We start from the raw sequence: 21,687 nt of genomic DNA on the forward strand, positions 1-21,687 counted from the left end.
AACTTGCAAGACCAGAGCAAAGCAACAGAACCAATTTTGGTTCGTGTCCTCCTTTCTCTGTTGAGGAAACACAGAAAGAAAATTTAATAGATGAAATCCTTACAGCTTCATTTAAAAGATAATAAATGAATCCTGATAGCCTCAGTTGTGTTTTCAGGAAAAAAAACTTTTTATTAGCATATTTGCAACAAAGGATATTCACTGAAGTGAAACATGGCTTAAAGGCAACTCTACTAGTTCAGACAACTTAGGAAGCCGCTGTGTGACTAAAAAAAAGTATATTTTTCTGTTTAGCAGACTGAAGGAATTTCCCCTCTCAACACCCTAAAGGCTTTTGATGCATTTTTTTTTCCCATTCATAGCAGAACTGATTAATAGCTATGGCTTAAATCCAGTGTACGGTTTTGGCAGCTGCTGACGGACCACTCAATTTACTTACTGCTCCCTCTGTTTGCTATGCATAACGTGTGCGAGTAAACGCATGCTGTCAGAGCGCTAAAATTATTCACTTTTAAATCTGGTAAATCTAGATTATGACTACTTTAAGAATTTCCTTCTTCAGGTGTGGAAAACAAGCAAACACAGAAAACACAGTCAGTTTTCCTGTCAAATTCAGCATGCCAGTTTTCAAAGTACATAAAAAGAATCATCAGGTAAAAAAAGAAATTCTAATTTTTCCCACTGTTTACAGAGCAAGCTTTAATTAAACATATTGTAAATCTTTCTATGAGCAGCAATGCAGCTATGAGAAACAACCAAGCTTTATGACTACTTGAAGTCTATTTTTTGTCTCTATAGTTTACACAAGCAGCATTGTCTCTAAAATTACTGTTTAGCTAGGATAGAAACAGATCTGTTTTCAGATTACCTCTCCCTCCAGTACAGCTGGGCACCAGAAATTAAGAAAGAAAACTTTTTAGTATTTATGTATTCATGAACATTATGCTATTATTTTCATTTCAATCCCCTGCATACAAGACAGACTTTGAGTGAACAAGACCATCCCAAACACAAATACAGATCCTGTTCTTGACACTTCAAGATCATTTAAAGTCACAGAAATGCCTGTCAGTCTTAGACACCAAGGAGTGAATACATTTCATTTCTAATGGCAACAAAAGGTTGAGTCTTTGTCAGATTTTAGACTATGTTCCAGTACAGAAATAAGAGAGACTATAAGCCTTACAGTAAAAGAAGAAATCAGAAGTTAACAGAGATCTGGAAGCGTCATTTACTTTCTTCAGGCCTGCAAATTAAAAGCTTTTTCATGTATTAATTTTGGATATTGCTACTGTTCTGAAACAGCACTAGCAGCGTATCCACCAAAGCCAGCAGAGAAAACCAACTTCAGGTTTTTCTAGTTTGCCTGTTTTTAAGTAAAGAAGAAAGAATGTGGGTCTTCCAGTAAAGACGTTCCACCAAAATCTGAACTTTCTGCTTGTTTTAATTGACATTACCATTGTTGGTTTTGATTGCAAATTGTCACAATCTTTTTAAGAGAAAAAAAAACAGACCTGTATTTACAGACATTATAGCATCAACGAAAGAGGGACAAAAAGGTTAACTAGCTTCTGATTTTCCCCATAGAAGTACAGAAAGGTGTTTATCTCATGAATTTGACTAAAAGTATACCTAACCTCCCCACAGGAAAAACTTATCCTCCCCCTCAAACCATACAATCACGAATCTACAGATCCCCCCCTCCCCTTTCCAATAGCAGCAGTTCCTTTTTGAAAAACTTGCCAGACTAGTAAGATTAGACTTGCCAGACTAGTAAGATTAGACTACACAAGACCCAGTCGGCCCATGACCCCGCACATCCTCCTGAAATACAAAATGAAGTCAGCAATCCAACCCTCACTTTTAAGTCAGTCTGCCTAATGGTTTCATACAGTAGTATTTACCATCTTAGCATTCTTCTTTCCCCCTTTTTGCTCCCCAAAAAGGGTTCATAAAGAGTTGCACCCTGTCTTCACAATTTATTGGAAGACGGAGGACCATTTCAGTTTCTCTTGGTACCTTTCATGAATAGCAGTATAGTAAGATGATACACGCCCATCAACATCATAGATGTTCAGAAATTTAGGAACACCTGCAGATCAGTTAGCTTTAAAGTCATTTAATTCATTGGTGAAGTAATACTTGTACTGGAAGATATCAAGGAGGCTGCAAACACTTCACTAAATGTCATGAAAAAGAAATCTGTTATTATCCCTCCTACACTCCCTCTCTCTCCAGACAGGTCTATAAAAAGAACAGCTGCTGAAGGCAGTCAAACCTAGCCAACACAAGCGGAGACATCTGCAAAAGCTGCTTTGCTAGTACAGTTTATGTCACTTCTCAGAACAAAATAGATGTCATGATCAAAAGCATTTTTTGCCAATGTAAAACTGATGAGAGTGTAAGTTAGGCTGGTATCCCTGTACAGGAGAGCATTACTGACACTTCCGTCCCCTTTGACAATCCCAGGCCAGACACAAGAAACTCTCACAGATACAACATTGTATGCAATTTATGTATGACACTATAGTCTCTTAAGTCAGCGGATGAACAGCTTTGCCAATACAGTTCATTTAAGTCAAGGAGCTGCTAATATCTGATTCCAGTTAAAGCACACTTCTAATTGGATTTGAACAAAAGCAACAAACAGTGGGTGGAAAAAAAACAAGCCAGAAACGTCAAAAAGTTGGTCATACTGAAAAAGTCCTTCACATTATTTTGCAATACAAGATATTCGGACACTTGCTTCTGTAAACTAAAGTTAAAGAGGTTATCTTAAACTCAATTCACTTCTATTTAAGTAAAAAATGAGCTGAGTCACTATGAATTCAAATCCACTGCTTTCTCCTTATATAACCTTCCTCCAAAAGTTACTTTCTTCTACGCCTATGGTAAATGAAACAATATGTTTTTCTAAAGAACCACAAATAAGTGCCAAGTGGCTGGAAGGGACAGTTAACAGAAGGGAAAAAAAGGAGCTACCTGGAAACGTGAACCACATACTCTGACCTCCTATCCGCGTGTATTTCACTGCTTTTCCTCTATTACTCATCTGGGGCTTAGCCTTTACAAAAACAGCAAGCTCTTAGACATTCTGGTAAAATGGTTAATATTCACTACATATTAAAACGTTGCACAAAGTAGTTACCTACTCAGTTGGCTGTTAGACTGCTTCTGGTGAACACGACTGCACTTCATTATTTAACAGCTTGCTCAGTATTCAGAAACTGTCTGGACTAGTGGGCTGAAGGTTATTAACATTTTAAAATGCTTAGAGCTAGTATTTCCACGTTGTCCAAGAAAGTAATTAGTGTCCATATTATTCTTAAATATTAGCACCTGTTCCTAAGTTATGAGCCAAAGCACACTTCCAAAATGGCCATTACATATCTATTGCCTATGAACACTTCCCCCCGCCTTAGTTACTTAGTTACTCTAAAAATGAACAGGACAAAATATCAATACTAAATTATCTTTCTTAAGTTTGGATAACGCAGGATACTGCATTAAGAAGAAAAGGTTATATTAATGTGGAAAAACCCTAGTTGTATACAAAACACATTCTACAGAGTAACAGGGTGCTCTCCTGAAGGGAGAAAAAAATATATATGGTTGGTTATTTCAATAGAAACCTTATACAGACAGCAGCACAGCAGTGTTCCCATTCCTGCACAGCATCTCATCTAGGCAGGTCTCCCAGGGAAGAGATGAGAAAAAACATCTTCTTCAATAGCAGCATCCAAGCCTATGTGCACACCTTGACTGAACCAGCCTAACCACGATAAACACTCCCACTCCTCTAGTTAGGAAAAAGGATCACAGTTACTTGTAACCGTAGCAGGCTCCCTAACAACAGTCTGCTTGAGGCTTCCAGATTGCATAGTTTCATTAATAATCATTTTGTCGCTATTAAGTTATATTGGTGAAAGCTTTTATCTCATCCACACAATTTTAAGTATTTTTATAAGCAAATCATGGAGACCAAAAAGCCCACGTAAGAATGCAATGCAACTGCATTAGCTACTAAAGACTACGTGATTCTTACATGTTCACATACCAACTCAAACTTCAGGACACAAGAAACATCGTCTATCATGCTTAAAGAACTGGAAGATACTGAAAAATCCTTTTCTACTGGAAAAGTTAAAAATAAGTGCACATGAGTGGCAGAATGACAATGTCACATTAAGCGTTTGTGGTGGTTTAATTTTAACTTTTACACGACTCAGCTAATTTAAAATGGCTCTAAAGTCTCTCCAAATAGCAGCCTACCAACAGTCCTATCAACAGAAAAGCCGTAACATCTGTATTGGTGAACAAGCAACGTCTTTCAGCTGTTCACAGGGCAGCAATTACAGAACAGCAGTACAGTCATGATGTAAAAACACCAAAACCAGGTTTTTCTCTACATTACCATCACCGGAAGTACTGTTAACTTCTGGTGATGCTTAAAGGAGCTGCACAACAAAAAACACACAAGAGGACTTATTTATAAAAGATCAAATTGACTGGAAAAAAAAACACTCGAGTCCTCTGCTTACTCTCCCAGCTCTAATTACAATAAAGCACAAACCAGACTGGCATTAAAATATTTGCTTACACGTGTAAAAATATACCTTTTACCCTCACTCAAAGTTTACATTGACTATAAAAGCATTTCTTAGGATCCAGATCCATGATTTTCCCCACCACTACTTTAAGTGCCAAAGGAGCAGCATCTAACAGAAAATGCATGAAATAAAGCTTGTTTTTCAAACCTACACGTAAATACAACCGAACACCTTCAGGGTTCCACTACAAATTATTAATTAGCATTTAAGTCTGGATGCCATAGATATTTTTAAAGCTGGCATAACATTTGAATAATCTACTTGCCAAATGATTTTCGAGATGACATCCTTAACAGACCAGAGGAAAGACTGACAAACTGCTTCCCATAACCTCAAATATGAAATACCCACTTGGAAAGTACATCCTCATTCTTACATTCATTTATGGTATTTTAGAGTCCTCCTACACAAAGTGGAGAAGTTTGGTTTCCTTTTTAAGAACATTTTATTTGTTGAAACTGAGGAAAATTATTAAGTGTTCATCTATACTAACGCACGCTAACTAGAGAAAAACACAGTAATGAGAACAAAATAACAAAAAAAGCTGCACAACTGAACACTTAGAGCATATTCCTGTTGTTTCAAACATTTCATATTATCAATCAATATTGTTTTAGTGCAGCTAAGTCAGTGTCAGTTGCTGACATTTTTTTATTCCTAATGCAAAACCACACACACCCCAAAGGACACCAAAGACATTTTCTTGATTTCATCCAAGTGTAAACATATGTTTGCATAGAATTTTTGAAATATAAGCATAGTCAGAAACCATTGTAATGTGTGTCATTTCAGTATCGTTGTTATTTTGGGGAACTTTGGTTTTTAATAAAAAACAAAAGTAAATCACAGATTATTGATTACATAGTCATTACAACAACATCTTTTTGTAAGCTGAGTTTTTTTAAAATGCCACAAGGATTTTTCTCTCTGGTAGTTATGTATGAAATTTCTATCTCATCCTTCATATTTTGACACTATTGATTTTATAAGAAGGATTTTTTTTTTCTTTGAGGTTGGGGAAGGAATCTGTCCCATATGCAGCAAGTACACTTTAGTGCTCATGACAGACTAAATTCCCATTTAACCCAAAGGCATTTTTACTTGCATTGTGCATTACCAAAGAGAACAGTTTTGAAATTTTAGAAAGCTGAATCCTGGCTGTACAAACAAATTGGAATAAAAGGTCCCCACATATAAAAGACTACAACTGTGGAGAGAATGAGAAGATAAATGAGAATAAACAGTAGAAGGAGAAAAGAAGACATAAAAAAAAGAGAAAAAAATAAAAATCACAGTCAATACTAACTGGGGGATTCTCAGTTAGAGGAAGAAAAAAGCCTTCTGCTCATCCAGGAAAAAGAACTAGGTAATGGCAGTAGAATATGCAAGTTGACACACAAAGAAGACAACCCACTATGTGGCCCAAGATTTTTTCTGAACCTGGCTCTTTATCGGGTCACCATCTTGCCCATCCCTGGAAGCTTCTCATGTTATTTTCTGTATCCATCTTGGATCAAAAGACAAGCTTCTAGTTGGCAAGTGGTTTCACACACCACTTATTTCCCCCATCCTCCCCCATCATTCTCAAAGTAAAGAATCTGTAAGTGAATTAAGCTGCAGTCTGTTTGAAAAGCTACTGTACCTAAATGCATGTTCCTGAACAGCAGGGTCCCAACCAAAATTTTCTGAATGACTCATGATTGCAGCATCTTTAAATTTTGCAGGTTACCCTTCCAGAACAGCTGCAATGCAGGTATCACAGGGACAATGCTATCCTTAGAGCTGGAATTTGCTCAAATGATTCAACATCAACCACCCGCTGCTGGACACCCTTCCATTGCCTGCAGATGATGACGTGTGCTGGTCTGCCACCAGATGCAGTCATATCTCATCTACACAACAACTGGATCTTGCTTACACAACTACAAAGTCACTACACTTACTTTTTTTTTTTTTTTGGAAAAAAAAAAAACCACACATCCACCCTGAAACGTCAATGTCTATTCTGAAATTTTAGAAAGCAGTCAGACACTAAACAAAGAAACAGTAGTGGATCATCTTCAGCACTTAACACGTGTCCTCTCACCCTACTTCATAGCTACCAATTCTATTCATTACATTGAACACAAAAGTACTCATTTTGACATGCAACTTGATTCCATTGGTTTCAAGGCCAGCTTTCAACAGACAGCAAAAACTGAAAAGATGCTTAACACCTCTCCACATTTTACAGTTGGAAGACAAGACATAAGACACATGTTAAGGAATTTTTTGTCTCAATTGAAGGCCCCTGTTATTTTACAGGGTTAGCAATTAGGAACACTAGAAAACCAAGAAAGTAGCCTAGTTATTATGGTGACTATTTGAAAGTAGAAGAAAAGTAAATCTGTGAAAATACACAAGTTTATTCTCCCACTGCAGTCTATGTAAGATTTTGGCCAAGAAAAAAAGGAGCAGGTCCAGTTAACAAACCTTCTGAGCACTGGGACTCAAATCAAAATGACACTTTTTTTTTTTACCCTATCTCTTCATTAAATGCAGAATTAAAAATTGATAAACCAATTTTCAGGGCACCAAGAACATTAGAAACAGGTGAATGTAGAAAAAGAAAGTATTAGTGATTGTTTCTTCCCAAATGTCACACTAGCTTTTGGATTAAATATAAAACAATCTGGTCAGTACTTGGAATTTCAGCAGCTAAGAAAAACTTTAAGACATACAGAGCTGTTTCATAAGCCTCTTTCAACTGGCACTGCACACTGATGATGAGATAGTTGAACAGTGACAATTAAACTCACTGTTTGGCTTGTTTTGAAACCTGTTCAAGACAACAGATTGCAAAGCCTCTTAAGAGTTAATATGAAGTACTAATAAAACAATCAGGTCCATTAAAAAAAATGTTATACCAGAGCCAGACACAGGAATCTGAAGTTAAACAAAATGTTCAAGTACTGTTGACATTCCTAATTCTAAATACAATTTAGTCTACTGCACATGGAAGTATGAAATAATATAAAACAAAGTCAAACTAGAAAACAATCATTATAGACTACAAAACATGCTGTCAAACCAGTATTCCAAAAAGGAGGAGTTACTGTCATCAGTAGTTTCAATAAGTACATAGGTTTAAATAAATCTAAAAAGGGGAATGTCACAAGAATACTTGGGGGCAGGGCCTTTGTTTAGTTAAAGATTTTAATCACAACTTCAAATATAATTTGGTTTTAAATTCCTTATAGCAATAGTATTCCTTAAAAGCACTTTCAGGTACATGCTTGCTGTAAGTGGACATACCACAAGCATACAAGTTCAGCTGTTCTGCTGCATAACTAATAATACAAACTTTAATGACTAAACAGCAGGGGAGGGAAAAAAAAAAATCAATCCTGAGTTTAGAACACCGACTATGACAAAACCAGTTATATAGTCAAAAGCACTCATTGCACTACCACATCTTTGTTGCCCTCAAAATTGTCATATTGTCTCAGAGGACTGGTTTAAGTAATTGCTTTTTGGTTTTAAGTTGGAAAAAAAACCTCTTCCATACAGCAGAACTCATGAAAAAACTTAACCTATTTCATCACCTTGCGCATTTTATTCTCATTGCCTTTGAGATGGGAGAGATGAAGGGATGTTGGCACTAAGACCATGACCTTAAATGGTTGGTGGAACCATAGGGAATGGATGACCATCTCCCTCAAATGTATGTACATATTAATGTCTACAATAAAGTTATGGCCATCTGAAAATTGACACAGGAAATAAGTCCTACCAAACAGGATAGAGCCTGTGTTCCTCTGCCTCCACATCCCAGTCCACATGTAGACTCTATTCAAAGGAGTAATAATGCAAAATAAAGTGGTTACTGCCTTTTGCATTTTACTGAGTCATATAACTGATGTGGACACCAATAGATGAATAAAAAGGCATTTTGGAAGTGAAGCAGTATATATCACAGAAATGTGCAGAGCTAAGAATCTGTGTTTCATCGTGGAAAAATACTTTCTGTACAGTTCCCTTTGGGAAGGAGAGGGGAGAGAACATGCCAGAAAACTACAAGTAGCATTTTTGGAGGAAGGCACTTCCTGACCTCGGGTTCCAGATAAAACTCAAACTCAATACATCTAAAAATAGAAGAAACAGGAAAAGAAATCGGGTAAGATTTCAGATGTCACTTGTATAAAGTAGGACATTAACTTTTCCTTAAAAGAAATACCGATGCGGTTTTCCTGAAGCAATGCACAGTATCTAAGTTGCCATATCTTACCAGCCTAAATACCAACCCCAGCAGTACTACCTTATCTCACGGTTCATTTTACAACTGAATTAGAAATATTCTTTCCTAGCGTTCATAAAAAATATTCAAGCCTTTCAACACACTCGAGTAACTTACCATAGATTCTCACAACAATTTTAGCATGTTGAGTTTATTGCAACTATACCATAGTGTGTTACTTTGTAACTTTTTTTCTACCACTTCATGGTTTTTGCAAAGTTGGCAAGTTCCAGCTGCGCTATTTCCTATCAAAATTAAGATTACCCTGGAACAAGCAAGTTAGGTATTAATTCATTATAAGTAGTTTAAAAATGTCATCTTGGGAATGGTATTTCAGCAGCTATCTAACAGCAGAGGCGACAGGCCAATATTCAGCTGACAAATTGCGACAAGCACACTCTAAAAATAAACAGCAACATATAAGGGAGTAAACATCAAAAAACTATAGCCAAAATGCCTTTCTATATTATTTTTTAAATAGAAGCCTTACACAATAAACCAAGATGCCTTGTGAAGTTATGCACAGCTACGGAAGTAAAACTTCACCTAAAAGCTATTTATAAAGGCCAGGGTAAGCATTAGAACACCTGTTTCAAACAAACCCCCTTTGTTCAAAAGAAACATAAGGTAACTCATATGGTGGAACATGGGCCAATGTCAACAGCAAATCCAGCTAGATTTATGTAGGTTGTGTCACTATAAATGTGTTACTTTTGTCATGGCTATTCATTTACTATCAAGCTAAGATGGACGGTAAAAAAATGCTATTATCTTCTCTTTAATTTTAAATTCACATAGAATATTCATCTGCATAAGTACATTAGACCTCAAGCAGCAATGCCAGTTTATCAACCCAATAAAGTTACAGATTTGACATATGCCAGTTCCTGTGAGAGCATAGTGAGGGTATTTGTACTTTTTGTTTTAAAAGCAGAGAGATACTTGTATAATGCACACTGATTACAATTTGTAAATAAAGAGCTTACTTCCCCCTCAGAAATTAATACACATGAATGAAAGCATTAGCCAAAATCACTCTGCTGTTTCTTTCCAACTGCTGAACATCTGAAGTGATGACTTTTAGGCACAAAAATAACTCCTCCAAGAGAGGTTTAGAAAGGGAGAAACTACAGGACATCAAATTAACAAAACTGAAGTTAAACCACTGCACAGGGCTAGGTAAAAAGAACAAGTAAGAGAGGGGAGAAATTACAAAAGGATTAATAATTCACCTGGGAACTGAGAAACATACCATCTTCTCTAATGGTTCAAAAGAAGCACAAAAATCCTAATTTCTTTGCTTCTGGTCCTTAGAACTGTTTTACCAAGCTAACAAGGCCTTTTTATATTGCCATGTCACATACACAGTCATATTTTTCAACAATATCCAATAGTCCAGAAATTTTTCAACTAGTAAAGTAATCTCTCTCCAAGGAGTTATCTGAAATAAGAGAGTCATACAAACTTCTTAAAAACAATTTAGGAGTAGAGGAGGCCAGCTATCTATCAGTACTCAGTGTGATAAAATAGGAGCTAGTAGTGCTAAAGCAGTGAGCTACCTAAAATACAGCAGAGACTGAATATTCTCCTCTCCTCCACCTTGGCAAACACCTACAGCAACAATTATCATTATTCCCTTGGTGTTGTCACCTCAAATAATTCTTAATAGGTGGGCTTGAATTGCATTGCCATCTGACAGTCATTCAGTGGCCTACAACCAAGGAGTTGGCATTTTAGAACTAAATCATCACAAATTAAAACAAGGCATAGGTGCTAATTAGCAGCTTTCAACAGTAACAGAGGAGCTGTGAAAAGGATGGAAACTCAATTACCCTCCTTCCAGCAAGCGCAGGTTCCTGGTCAGCATGTAGCTGGCAAAGCCACTTATGTTGCCATACCTACAGTCCATGTGAAATACTTCAGCCTTCAGATCAGACCACTGCATGCCATTCACACAGAGGTCTGATTTTTTTCTTCTTTAACAGATATGTTACAGACCCCTAACAAATTTGATGCACCATCTAGAAATGTGTACCATGGATTGGCAGAGATCACGAAATGCAACTCAAATTGAGACACTCACAATCACTCCTCCACAATTCAGACTGAAAACTGCCTCACTGGGAGTGTTGACCATCTGCTCACTACCTCCATAGCAGGGAATATATTCAACAAATTACTTCACTACTGCACTAAAAAAAGAAGAGTTCGGAGAGAGGGATCACCTGACCAGCACTCATTAGCCAGTGCAAAATCTTATTTCTTATTTTGTACTCAGAGCATCCTCCATGAACTATACTCCCTTTTACTGGTTTTCTCAAGATACATTTGCCACTTGTTCCTTTGAGACTAAAGACAAAAAGGAACCTATACAATTTAACTGTATTTCTCCATGTTCTCGGCATGTATATAATCCATGAGCTAAATTAATATTTTATAAAGGAACAGTACTAATGTAATTTCAATCGATGGACTATTTACTGCTTTCACTGGAGAAGCTGCAGGTCTTCACTACCCTCAACAGGAAATTTACAACCTCTGTCAAGATCAACTACATCCCTTCAGCTTCTCAGCATCTTGTTATGCCTTTGGTAACTGAAATAAAAAGCCCAACCACACAAAACACCTTTGTCATATACTGCTTCAGCAGCACCTGGCACCTGCATTTTTCTTCCAGGTTTTAAATATTTTCAGGACTGTGGTTCCTCCAGAGTCAAAGAGCAATTCCAGATGCCAAGCTCCCCAGCAGGACGGCAGGGACAGTCAGTTCTCTTCATCTTTACTTTTTAATAGCAATGATTTCTATAATCAGGTACCACAGAATCTAGTGACAATTTAACAGAATCATCTTGTCTGCTGTGGGGTCTGCTCTTCCTTGACAATAAAACTTAATACATTTTAAATACATTTTAATTTTGTAGTTGCTAATTATAAAGTTCAAAACTACTTCAACACTAAGTACTACATACACAAACATAGTAAAATGCCATGATTTCAAAATATTGACATAGTGTATCTGCTTTATTACTATACCTATGCCACATCCAAAAACTAAACAAGCTACAGCAAATAGATAAAAGTGATGGGGCTCCGTGTCTGCTTCAGCCGTACCTGCCTGGCCCATTGGTGGCTGAGGGAGGGCACTTCAGATGCCCACAGGAACACAGACAACAGATACAAGGGAATCAGAAATATCACAGGGTTAAGTCTCAATCCCTCTCTCTCTCTCTCTCTCTGTTCAAAATATATTTGCAACTGAGCAAGCTGCGTATCTTGACACGTCTTTCGAAAAGCACTCAAAATCCACTCCATTCAAATGGGTGCTGTCTGCTCACACAATTGCAACGTACTACTGATTCCATTAAGTTTTTGATAAAATGTTCTGTTTGGGTGAGGGGAAGGTTTCTTTTGAAGTTTAAGCACTTATCTCAAAGTTAAAACAAAACAAGAAAAAAATCATAGGTATATCTTTTAGGCATGTCCCAGTAGATTTCATATAGGAAACAGAAAAAAGAGTGCAAGCCTCTTAACTTGCATACCAACAAAACTAGGTTTCATTTCACATCTGTTTGGCCCTCGGAAAAGAGCCCACTATCCTCCATTTTTCAGCTACCAGACAACAAAGCAACATAAATACAAACTAGTAATACAAAAATACAGCTGGACTTATCCAGCCTATTCAGTACACACAAAGGTAGTGTCACCACCTAGATTTCTTACCTTTGCTTTATTTGAAAGGTAAGGGGGGGTGAGGGGCTAGGGGAAATCTTAAGAGCTAGGGACTTACAACAAAAGTTTCCTTGGGAGTTAATCCTCAGAACTACAAACAAAAATGGAAAACTCTCTCCAGAAGTATTCTGCACATGTGCCTCGTAAGTAAATAAAACATCCTCATTTAAGGGAATGTATCAAGAATAATCTCATAATATTTCATCCAGTCTAATTTTTTTAGATTTCAATATAGTGTTTGAAAACAGAGCACCTTATACTCTCTGGAGTATGTTAAACTGTTTCAGAGGTTCCTACACACAGCCATAACCATTTATTCCTAATTTTGTACCGTAAGTCTTCACATCTTCAGCTGCACCAACACTGACATCTGGAGCCATAATCTAAGCCAGACCGAGTCACGCAGAAAGAGAAAAACGCTCACACACCTCATCTCAAAAATAAGTCACTTTACTTTTGTTCAGCTAACAAGATTGTATCACTTATCCTGTTTATATTGCAGCCTTACAAACAGTTGGATTGGCACAAATGAGGCAGGCAGCAGAGAACATCAGCATGGGAAACAAAGCTCTTAAAAAAGCTTTGCTTTGCTTTTTTGAGATGTACCATGAAAGATTTAGCTTTTGATTTCAGCAAGTCAGATCTCAAGTAGAACTATATTGGTGGTACGGTCTTGTCTTCCCATCAACTGCTTACAAGCCACACTTGCATAACATCCTCTCATTCCTGTAAATCTAGGAGGGGTTTGCTTAAGATAACGAGAAGTCCGAATGATCAATTTCAAATAGAAAAGACTGTACCAATATTTTTCCCCCAATTACAGAAAGTAAAATAAAATAAAGTAAAATAAAGATGGGAGACAAGTATCTCAGAACTACAGAACTGCAAATAGAAGCTAAAAAAAATCACCCACAAAAATTATAAAGCATTTTCCCAGAGCAAACAGGGAATCTTCCTTTTTGGAAATCAGCAATAACTATGAAATAATTGTTTTCATTTATTAAGACAAGTTTATTTTTAAGTTTAAGACACAAAAAAGCAATGAAATAAAAACAAACAGCCTGTTACAGAGTGTCAACAACAGGCAGGCCTGACAAACCCATCTTCCATGAAACTTAACCCCCTTTCCCAGGCAATTTACATTGATATCAGATGCATTTTCATTGTATTGCTTGTGTTTATCAGAATACATACAAGTAATAGAAAAATGGGGAAATTTTGGTATCCACAGAAATATTAATACAAGAAAATTAATTCAACTTTTGTCAGTGTTGAAAAGCAAATTCGTGCTCTTTTTTTTCTAAGAACATTTAAATATTCTAGCCTTCTCCTGTTCCTTCAGTTTTTCAGTCAGGTAAGGATATAAATGCTTCTCATTACTTGTGGCCACATTTCATTAGAACTGCTGAAAATCAACTATTAAATCACTTTATTCAGGTCAGACAAGACAGAGATACACAAAGAAATACATCTACAGATATATGGTCAGAATACAGAGATAGCCAGCGAGAACAAATAGCTAATTTTAACTCTGAGACAAAGCTGCAAGAAAAGCACTGCAGTAGGGCTTCTCTCTCTCCCTTCTCATGAAAAGCGGTCAACTTCATCAGCTTCAGAAAAAGGGAAGCAGAACACCATTTTCATTTCGAGACTTTTTGTCAAATACATCCCTCCATGCAAAATATACCCAGCAAATTAAATCTGCAACATTGGCTGCAGCAAACAAGGCGCGCAGGCTCAGCTGCCCTTCACAAAGCATCTTTGTAGAGCTATCTTTCTGCCAGTCCTCCTTTTGAATTCTCAAACAATACCTCGCAAAAATTAGATCACCTACTGTGGGAAAGTTCCCAAAACACAAGCCAAAATATATTTTCTCATGAGGATACAAAAATCCCTCAATGAGGAAGTTGGAGTTCTTGCAATGACTGTTCAGTGTACATACAGTCGTTCTTGAAACATGCTAACAGATTAAGCAGTAGCATTTTGATTTAGAGAAAATAAATTGACAAAATCAGACCAGTAAGGCATCATAACAAATTAGTAGCTACCACTCTATAATTTGCATAAGCATAGGCTTTTAAAGCGTACAGATTTTTAAAAATAATAATGGAATTATTTTTAAACCTCTATTGTAATAAACATAAAATAAATGAAGCATCTTCAGTTATTATATTTAAATCACGTATAAAGTGTTTTCCGTGGATGACCCAATAACACATAGAATGCTATCTTCATACTTAGGAAAAACACAATTTTGGGAAAATGCCTATGCATCATTTAGTTTTGCTGATCTACACTTTCGCACCCAAGACAAGAACAAACTATCAGTCTTTTCTGCCTTAGAAGTTCAACAGATTATTTCACTTATTACTAGCATTAGCAGAAGCGCGAGCCCAGCGATGGCAATCATTATTGCTTTCCATATCCCTGCTTTACCATAGCAGCCCCAGCAACGCCGCTGGCTACCAGCTAGCTACCAAGAGAGGTGAGTGAGGATGGGTGGGACAGTGCTGTCCCTTTGGCACCACTGATGGCACAGACACACATGTTATGTCTGAACAGCACGTTACAAGGCAAGTAGACAAATGAAGCTTGAGCTGAGTAGATCCCTAGGCTTCAGGCCCAGCACTACTCACTTCAGCAACTTTCCTGAGCAAGGCAGCATCATTATCCTCCCAGCTTTTAAAGTGCCAGGGAAAATGTTCACAAGGCTGTCAAAAACATGCCTGCAGCTCACAAGAACAAACCCAGCCTGAAGCCAGTGCAAACACTTCTGCAGCCACGGCAGGGCAGAAATCAAAAGCAAACTCTACCAAAGAGGTAATTAATCAAGAAGGAAATTACACAGAGCTTATCTGTGCTACAGTTAAACCCTCACTTTCCAAGTTACCTAGTTTCAAATTGGCTGGGATATGTACACTTAACTAGGCTTCAATCTTGCAGCGTAATGAGAGAGCAGGCAAGTGCTGAGGACAAGGCTTCAAATCGGCTATTCCTACTCTATAAGTAAAAAAAAGCTTCCTAATCACACTGAGGTCCTTGCAAGTGTTGGTGAATCTCATATTACTACAGAACACAGAAATCTACAAATGCAGAAAGTACCAGCTCTACGAGAGGGGAAAACTACTAAGAAAGAAATTAAAAATTCAACATTCTCACCGTTTTAAAAGTACTTGACAACAAAAATATGAAAAGCTATGGGAAAATGCACCCCACCCATCCCCCATCAGAAAGACTGGAAAATAAACACATTTTCTTTCAAAACAAACAGGATACTGAGCAGCCTATTGCAGTACATATCCTTAGTTTTCGGAAGGACATGAAAATTTATGATGGAAGTTCAGAATCAGACATTCCAGGGCTGTTTCGACAGACTGAGATTAGAGAGGTCAAAAGAAGACTTAAGCTACACAAGGGTTTTCAGTTTTAGTTATCAGCCACAAAAAGATGTATTCATACAATTAAGTTTGTTGGGCATGAAATTATGCTGCATAGTAATACAGCCCAAGAGAAAACAAAGAGAAAGAAAATGTCTACTTCAAAAATACATTATTTGTTTTGTCAGTTAAAGATCTCAATCCTTCCAAACAGTCACTTAGTTTTTTATCCTGCCAGTTAAATGCTGAAACAAAGCAAAAAAAAACACCAAAAAAACCAACAAAACAACCCTCTGTAGCCAAAGGTTCATTACATAAATTCGTATAAAACCAGTTCTCAGATTATAATGCTGTTAGCAGCATGGTAACAGGGGTTACTTCCCTCTTCAAATACTAAGATGGTAACAATGAAGTGTGCTGGCTGCGAAGGAAACCTGAAAGCAAAACTCAAGCTCCAAAACATTTTTGGTTTCCAAATGAATGAAATCCTAAATAAGCTCTTTTGAAAAAGATAATCCTAGTCTTCTGGTGTATTCAATATACATACACACAATAAGCCTGAATTTAATTTGAGAATAAGTATAATCCTTTATGCTAGACTCACACGTAAAATGCTTGTTTTCTATGAAGCCACAAAACTAAACTATTTTGTATGTATTTGCTAAGAGACTGCTTGCTATAGCAAGAAGGAAATGTTCATTTCTGGTTTATCTGAAGATTGAACACAATCAACCTATCAGTGGTCACAAGTATAAAAATAACACATCTGGGGAACAAGCTGAAAGTTTATTTGGAAAAAGCATAGGTACATCCTATTATTAAACCATTGTTCCTCTTGACTGCTCGAGAAGAGAATATCGGGTCAACAGTAGCATCCTGTTTAGATGTTCTGACACTAAATGACGCACTAGTATCAAACTAAGGCCTCCTGTACAGTTCGTCCTCCTCCTCTTCAGATACAGCTCGATGCCATTTGTTACTATTGCACTGAATTGCCCCAATGTACCACACTGGCAGTTGCCAGAAGAAAACCTTAGGCACCTAACACATACAAAACATATATTAAAAAACAAAGTTCTTCCTGCAGACGTTACTACATGGCATGAAAACAGTGAACCATTATGTGGAATTTCTGAGGTAACTAGTCACTCACATACCAGGCCATGCAAATGAGTTGGTTAGAAAAAAGAAAGAGATTAGGGCTCAGTTTCTCTTGTTGGAAAACAAAAAGCATCCCTATTTTTCAGGTTAAGCTACACCAGTACAAAACTGCATGCTTTCTAAGAGGCCTATGATGCCAATAATCATTTGTTTGGAAAAGACTTAAAGTTATAACAGTTCATATAAGGCAACGTTTGGAGAAAAAAAAAATAGATCGCTATTACTCACAGCTTAAGGGCATAAAACCATTTGTAATTTATGAACATTTACAAGTTAGATTCCCCAAAGTAGTTAAATTAACTTCCTAGCTCAGGTCTTCAAAGAGACAATGAATAGCTTAATAAAGCAATTAAAGAGGAGAGGTCTGTTACACAACAGGCATGTTAAAGTACAGGCCATGTACATATTCTTTTATTTCTGCACTTCTTTAGTCAATGGGATGTTGAGTTGTAATTCACAAAACTCAGGAAAACTCCATAAGAGAGCACATATCTAAGAGACTAAGCTAAGAATTTTCCGAAGCAGTTGCAAAATACAGTTTATCTCAGAAAAAAAAAAAATTAGTCCAGTCCAAAATTATCGAGAGATTTTTGCACTCCAGAAGTTCATGCAAAGTTAAGTTTGCTTTCTCTGACAACGTGTATCAGATCTAGCAGTACTCAAAGCTGTACATACAAATATGAGCTGGCTATCCATCTGTCACTCTTCTCTGCTGAGCCTGCAGTGAAGTCGTTTTGCCAAATTTGCACTGTGACAATCCAGGGCGAACGGTAACATCAAACGCATATTTACCTACTCGTGATTTGGGAGAAGCTGAGCTCCAATGAGTTTATTAATGCAACTAAGCAGCAAATATGCTACTAACATACTTCTCTTGCTTTTTCCTGTACTCACCTGAATACGATAAATATTTCTCTTTCCAACCCTCTCTAAACTTTAAAGATATGTCATGACTTCTGAAAAGCCAAAATTAAGTAACTATGTTTATGAGATAGCATAGCAAAGAAAGGAAAATACAGGTAAAGGGGCAACTGAAAGTTAAATTAAAGGAGGAAGAAAAAAACAAGGTATTTGTGTCTTCCTATATAAACACTTTAAAATTTTACTTAATGACTGAAAGCCAATAGGCATATGCATATTTCTTTCAAATTCCAATATTATGTAAAATAAAACTGGATTTCCAGAACAGAGAACCAACACTGGGAAACTCCTCAACATACACAATTCAACACAAGCCACTGACAAAAACACCAACCAAGTCTTCGGCTGCAAGCCCTGCTCTCCCCACCAGCAACAGGAGGGCATGCCTGACCACCAGTTTCAAGTATTTCCAGTGCTAACAACGCATTACATTTCCCACAAATTTGGTCTTATTTGTGGATTATTTTGGCAAGTGTCAGCTTTGTGGATTTAAGGGTGGGTTTCTTTTCCTGTGGCAATTGCCACAGTAGGCTTCCAGTCTGCTGATTCGGGAAGTTTTACAGCATTAACGCAGCCCTGGTGTTCCTGATTTAGCTCTCTGCTCTGTGCCCTTCACACTGGCTTTATCCTTGTGTTTGAGCCGTGTTCTTCACTGCGTCATTCCTTACTTTCCACATTTTTTTGGTTATCCCTTCTCAAGAAAAGGCCTGAGCAGCAAGGACAATAGAAAGTCTAAAAATTCCCATAGCACAGAGGAAGCATCGTCCCCCACACCCAGCCTGGTGGCCCCACTACCTGACCAACTGGTTTCTGAGCATCTGCCAGCGTCGCTCCTCCTGAACAACTGACCACCCTTTGATAACCATCTCCAGAGGCCAGACACCACCAGCAGGCTTCCCTGGCTGGAATTTACACCTTTACCAATGCAAGGGACCTGGCTATAGGAGTCTGAAGAGACTGTGAACACTCTTCCTCCTCTAGCTTTCAGAACACAGTGAATGGCTGGGTCCAGCACTGAAGGCAAACAGTCATTTGGAAAAGGTCAAACAAGGACAGAGAAACAACTGTAGCACCACAAAAATACATTCCAGAAGCAGCTTATTATTTTTAGAGAAAAAAAAAAAAGACAAGGAGGAAAAAAAAAAAAGGAAGATGCACAAAAAAAAGGACAGGCTAAATATGATGCCTGTGCAGTCAGTATATTTTTCCATGGGAGTTTTTATTTTCTCACACGTATTCCATGAGTATGAGAATAAAAATAACATTACCACAATGACGTATCTATAGTAGGAGGAATGACTTATGGGTGCTGACCAAAAGTCAAGATTTCCTCTTTGCACCCTATTTGAAAACGTCACCAGCCAATCAGCCGCCTGCCAAAATAATCAGTAATACCCTCTGTTCCCCAAAACCAGAACACAGGGACTGCTCAGAGAGCAGGGCGAGCCTTTAGAAAATAGGACAGATGGCATTACAACTCCAAGCAAAGTAACTCCTTGTATCATTAGCTATTGAACGGCGGCTTGATGCGGGGATCAGAGTAAAGCTTATTAGTCTTTAGACAGTTGGCAGCAACAGCCACTGCAGCAGCCATTCGGGAGCAGAAGGAACTCATTCAGTTTAGTTGTTTTTCAGGTCATGTTAAGTCAAAATGTTTCTCTACGCGCAGCAGTCCTCAACTTAGCCTTTCTTAGCCTCTCCAAGTGCAATTATGCACACAAACAGCTTGGACTCATGTACTCCTCTTAAAAAAAAAAGAGAGGGTTCTGGGAGCCCAGCACAGGTATCCAAAAGATTCCTGCCTTGGTGCCATTGTGTAAGGACACAGATTACACCCTCACCCGTTGCGTAAGGCCCCTGCTCCGGAGAAGGGGGGCTCGCCAAGAATCCCACTGACCTCAGCCCCTACATTATGAAACGGCGCTGCCAGCCAGGTACAAGCAGGGGCTGAATTCAGACCCAGAGCCACCGCGGAATCACAACAAAACAAAGCGAAACAAAACAAATCCCCCCCCTCCCCCCAACAAATACACTCTGAGCGCGTTTCTGGATTGTTTGGGGGGGGTTCCCCCCCACCCCCTTTTTCCCCGGAAGCTACCTTCAACATAAACTCAGCCGGCGAATTCCCTCAGCCGGGACACGCCGGTGGTCGGGTCTGAGGGGGCTTTGAGCAACCCCCGCCGGTCGCAGAGCCCCCTCAGAGGGGCCGGACCGGGTGACCCGCGGGGGTCCCTTCCAACCCGAACCGCTCTAGGATCCCCGGCCCCGCCGAACCCGGGGAGCAGGAGAAAAGTTGTCGGCGTCGAGGCGTTTCGCCCCTTCCCTCCCCGCCCGGGAAGCCGGGCTCGGGGTCCGCCTTACCTGCGGGCTCCTCTCGGCCGGGTTCTTCATCACCGCCTGTCGGAAGCTGTTATCCACGTAGGACGCCATCGCTCCCCTCCCGTCCCGGCGCTGGGGAGGAGGGGGCGGCCGCGGCCTGCGGGCGGGCGGGCGGGGAGGCGGCACCGCGCTCAGCAGCGCCCCCGCGCGGCTCCGGCGCCCGGGCGGCCCCGCCGCGCCGCTCCCCGCTGCACGCCCGCCGCCGGCCCGCGCCGCCGCATCCCCCCGGGCCCGGCCCCGCCGCCGCCGCCTCGGCTGCCCCGCGCTCCCGGCCTCGGCCGCGGGGAAGGCGCTGGCGCGGCGGAGGCGGAGCGGCCGAGCGGGGCGGGACCCCGAGGGGCGGCCCCCGCCGCCCGCCACGGCCCCCCCGCCGCGGCGGCGCCGCAGCCTCCGCCCGCCCCGACACCGGGGATGGGCACGGCGGCGGGGAGCGGCGGGGAGCGGGCACCGGGATAGGGAGGGGGCACCGGCATCGGGGTACGGGCGGGAACGGGCATTGAGGGATAGGGGCAGGGAACGGGCATTGGGATACGGGCAGGGAATGGGCACCAGGGATACGGGCATTGAGGGATATGGGCAGGGAACAGCATCAGGGATATGGGCACTGAGGGATGTAGGCACTGAACGGGCATCAGGGATACAGCACGGAGATGGAGTGCACCCTCAATGAGCTGGCAGAAGGCACACCACAAGGACGGGATGTCATCCAGAGGGCCCTGGACAGGCTGGAGAATTGTGTGAACATCATGAGGTTCAACAAAGCCAAGTGCAAGATCCTACACCTGGGTCAGGGCAATCCACAATTTCAATACAGGATGAGGGATGATGTGATTGAGAGCAGCCCTGTGGAGAAGGACCTGGGGGTGCTGGTGGATGAGAAGCTCAACATGAGCTGACAGTGTGCACTTGCAACCCAGAAACCAACCATGTCCTGGGCTGCATCAAAAGGAGCGTGGACAGCAGGTCGAGGGAAGTGATACTGCCCCTTTCTTCCTCTCTTGTGAGACATCATCTGGAGTATTGTGTCCAGTTTTGGAATCCTCAAGAAGGATATGGTGCTGTTGGAACGGGTCCAGAGGAGGGCTACAAGGATGACCAGAGGGCTGGAGCACCTTCCATACGAGGACAGGCTGAGAGAGTTGAGGTTGTTCATCCTGGAGAAGAGACGGCTCTGGGGAGACCTTATAGTGATCTTCCAGTACCTAAAGGGGTCCTACAGGAAAGCTGGAGAGGG

At 39.9% G+C, this 21,687-nt stretch overlaps 1 protein-coding gene across 5 annotated transcripts in view; it reads right to left on the reverse strand.

Moving 5' to 3' along the window:
* Window positions 1–20,592, reverse strand: part of RAPGEF2 (Rap guanine nucleotide exchange factor 2) — a 180,483-nt gene extending 159,891 nt beyond the window's left edge. For 2 of the 5 annotated variants that reach the window (XM_069855832.1, XM_069855828.1), the window contains exon 1: window positions 20,436–20,592. In XM_069855832.1, the coding sequence (XP_069711933.1) occupies window positions 20,436–20,504 (69 nt within the window). In that variant the 5' untranslated portion in view covers window positions 20,505–20,592. The remainder of the gene's footprint in view (window positions 1–20,435) is intronic. The other 3 variants (XM_069855830.1, XM_069855831.1, XM_069855833.1) reach the window with 2 other exon arrangements.
* Window positions 20,593–21,687: the final 1,095 nt, after the last annotated feature.

The sequence above is a fragment of the Phaenicophaeus curvirostris genome, chromosome 4, assembly GCF_032191515.1.
Source record: "Phaenicophaeus curvirostris isolate KB17595 chromosome 4, BPBGC_Pcur_1.0, whole genome shotgun sequence".
Lineage (NCBI taxonomy): Eukaryota > Metazoa > Chordata > Aves > Cuculiformes > Cuculidae > Phaenicophaeus > Phaenicophaeus curvirostris.